The following is a 2,768-nucleotide window of genomic DNA, read 5'->3' as shown; positions in this document are numbered from 1 at the left end:
TCATATTTTTAATAATATATATACACTTTTTTATACAAGTTTCACACTTATATATAATCATATTAAACATATACACTTATTCTAACTAAATATACAATTATATAAATTTATTCTAGTTCAACATATATATTTTTATAAAAAAAATATATACTTTTTAAATATGTACACTTATTATGTTATAAATAAATATATACTTTAAAAAACAAAATATACATATATATTACTAAAAAAAATTCATTCAAGTTTTTTACCAATATTATAACAATTAATATATATTTTAAAACTTATATATATATATATATATATATATATATATATATATATATATATATATATATATATATATATATATATATATATATATATATATATATATATATATATATATATATATATAAGTTTTCATTCAAGATTTTTGAACAATATTATAACAAAATTAAAAATTAACAAATACTTTCAAAAAAAACATATACATCACACTATCAACCAGCAACCAACAACAATACTACATCAAAAATATATATACTTTTCAACAATATTATATTTGTAAAAAAATATATGCATTACTAAAAAAATATATACTTTACAACAATATTATAAAATTAACATCACCCTATCAACCAACAACATTATCACTTAAACAAATTTAAATATTAGAAAATAAATAAATATAATTTTTGAAATTTTAATTATTTTACACGGTTTTATAATATCAACCAACAACAATACTAAATACATCCAAATTTTAAAAAAAGAAAAAAAAAGTGTATCTTAGATAAAGAAAAACCTTCACAAGATACAAACCTTAGATTTGAAACTCCTTTAAAGAACAAATTTACAGCTTTAGATAAACAAAATAAACAAAAAAATATGTATTAAGTTACTGTAAAATGAAAAAAACAAACTGAAATTAAAGTTATATATAAACATTTACCTTAAAATCATTAAAATAAAATAGTGAGAAAAGTTTGAATGTTTGATTTAAATGACTTGGAGAGAAGATAGAAAATGAATGGGAGGTAGAAGGGTTAATGGATAAATGATGAAGAAGTGAAATCTGTTTAATTAATAATGGATAATTAATTATGACGGTTCAGATTTACAAGGGATAGCCTCTAGCATAGGTTTGACAACAACAAACTACTCATTAATCACCCTGACATACTGAATCATGATTTGACATTACAGACAAATTTTACTAGGGAATACCCCTTGCAATCGATGAAGTCAAATTTTATTGGGGACTACATCTCATAAATGCTAAATTTTGTTTATCCAAAAAAAGAATTCTAACACCATTTATTTCTGCAATGGGGGACCCCTTACAATCTTCAATTTTAAAATTCAAGAATTCCCTCCATCATATCTGCCGGGGATTATCCCATGCCAAGTAATTATATAACATTTCGTAGCCCCCCGATCCATACTATCCAAAATGAATATCAAAGATTAAAAAAACACATCTTACTTCACTTTCTAAAGATAAGATTGAATTAATACATACTAGCTACCATCCCAACTACTATCTAAAGGTTCCATATTGATTCTTACTTCCATCCATTATATATAGAGCACACTTTCTTACTATTTTTCTCATCCTTCACTACCAAATATCACATTTTGTTCGATCTTGAGTTGAGTACAATGGATTCCAAAAATGCAATCCTCATCCTTGGCATATTGGCCATGCTTCTTCTTATCTCCTCACAGGTTTCAGCTAGGGACTTAGCTGACACTTCCACTAATACCAAAGATGGTAAATAGCTATACATTATTTTTCTTAATTTAGGTTTAATTATATATTAATATTTTCATGAGCTTTCTAACAAGCTAGCTACTAGAGTTTAATTATAAAACCATAATACAATGTGTGTACGTTTGGTGATTACAAAAATTAATTAACATAGTATTGCATTTGCAGTGGTTGTTGAAAAATCACATGAATTAAATGATGCCAAATATGGTGGTAGAGGCTACGGTCCAGGTGGTGGTTACAATGGAGGTGGAGGTTATAATGGTGGTGGTGGTGGTTACAATGGTGGTGGTGGTTATCATAATGGCGGAGGTGGTTACCATGGTGGTGGTGGTGGTTACAATGGTGGTGGTGGTTACCATGGTGGAGGTAGATGCCGATACGGCTGTTGTGGTGGTGGACGTTACGGGGGTTGCAGGTGTTGCTCATATGCTGGTGAAGCTGTTGCTGTGCACACTGAGGACAACACTCGTAACTGAATATTATCATGTCATCATGCATGATGCACTTTCTTAGAAATAAATTTTATGAATAAATAATGATGTGTGTTGAGAATAAGAGGTATAGATAGACAGCAATTTGTGTTGTTGTGTGTTATATATCTTGCAACTATATAGTATAGATATTTCACATCTGTGAAAATCATGTATAACTACATCGTTACTATGTATATGTGATGATGAGTTAAAGTTTTAAGTTTTAACAAAAATGGTGAAAGTGTTATGAGTTAAATTATTTCAAATATCATGGTTGTTGATACTTTCCCTCTAAAATTTATATATCTATATGGATGAAGTTGTCATACAATTTATTCCTTGATAGACTGCAAAGCGCACGGTTCTATCAGATTTGAAAGAAAGTGTCCTTCTACTGAGGACCTTTTTAGTTAATTAAACAAAATGATGAATAAATTGATTTGAAGTGATTTTGATTGATTTTAAATTTAATAAATGATTAAACCTAACACCACGATTTTCGTCTATGAGATACATCGAGTAAAACAATACTCTTAACT

The 2,768-nt window shown here is 27.2% G+C and overlaps 1 protein-coding gene across 1 annotated transcript; it reads left to right on the top strand.

The window, feature by feature from the left end:
- The first annotated feature begins 1,397 nt into the window (after nucleotides 1-1,397).
- LOC127118072 (dormancy-associated protein 2-like) lies at nucleotides 1,398-2,512 on the top strand. The gene is made up of 2 exons (XM_051048214.1): nucleotides 1,398-1,756; nucleotides 1,922-2,512. The coding sequence occupies exons 1-2, from the start codon at nucleotides 1,645-1,647 to the stop codon at nucleotides 2,230-2,232; spliced, it is 423 nt and encodes a 140-aa protein (XP_050904171.1). The 5' UTR covers nucleotides 1,398-1,644; the 3' UTR covers nucleotides 2,233-2,512.
- Nucleotides 2,513-2,768: the final 256 nt, after the last annotated feature.

This window comes from Lathyrus oleraceus, chromosome 2, assembly GCF_024323335.1.
Source record: "Lathyrus oleraceus cultivar Zhongwan6 chromosome 2, CAAS_Psat_ZW6_1.0, whole genome shotgun sequence".
NCBI lineage: Eukaryota > Viridiplantae > Streptophyta > Magnoliopsida > Fabales > Fabaceae > Lathyrus > Lathyrus oleraceus.
Note: the sequence above shows the minus strand (reverse complement) of the source record. Positions and strands in the feature narration are given on the sequence as shown.

What these genes read in the sequence shown, in the direction of transcription:
- LOC127118072 (XM_051048214.1), top strand. Translation starts at nt 1,645, where the DNA reads ATGGATTCCAAAAATGCAATCCTCATCCTTGGCATATTGGCCATGCTT. An exon ending in TTCCACTAATACCAAAGATG is followed by an intron (nt 1,757 to 1,921) that starts GTAAATAGCTAT and finishes TTGCATTTGCAG; the next exon opens with TGGTTGTTGAAAAATCACAT.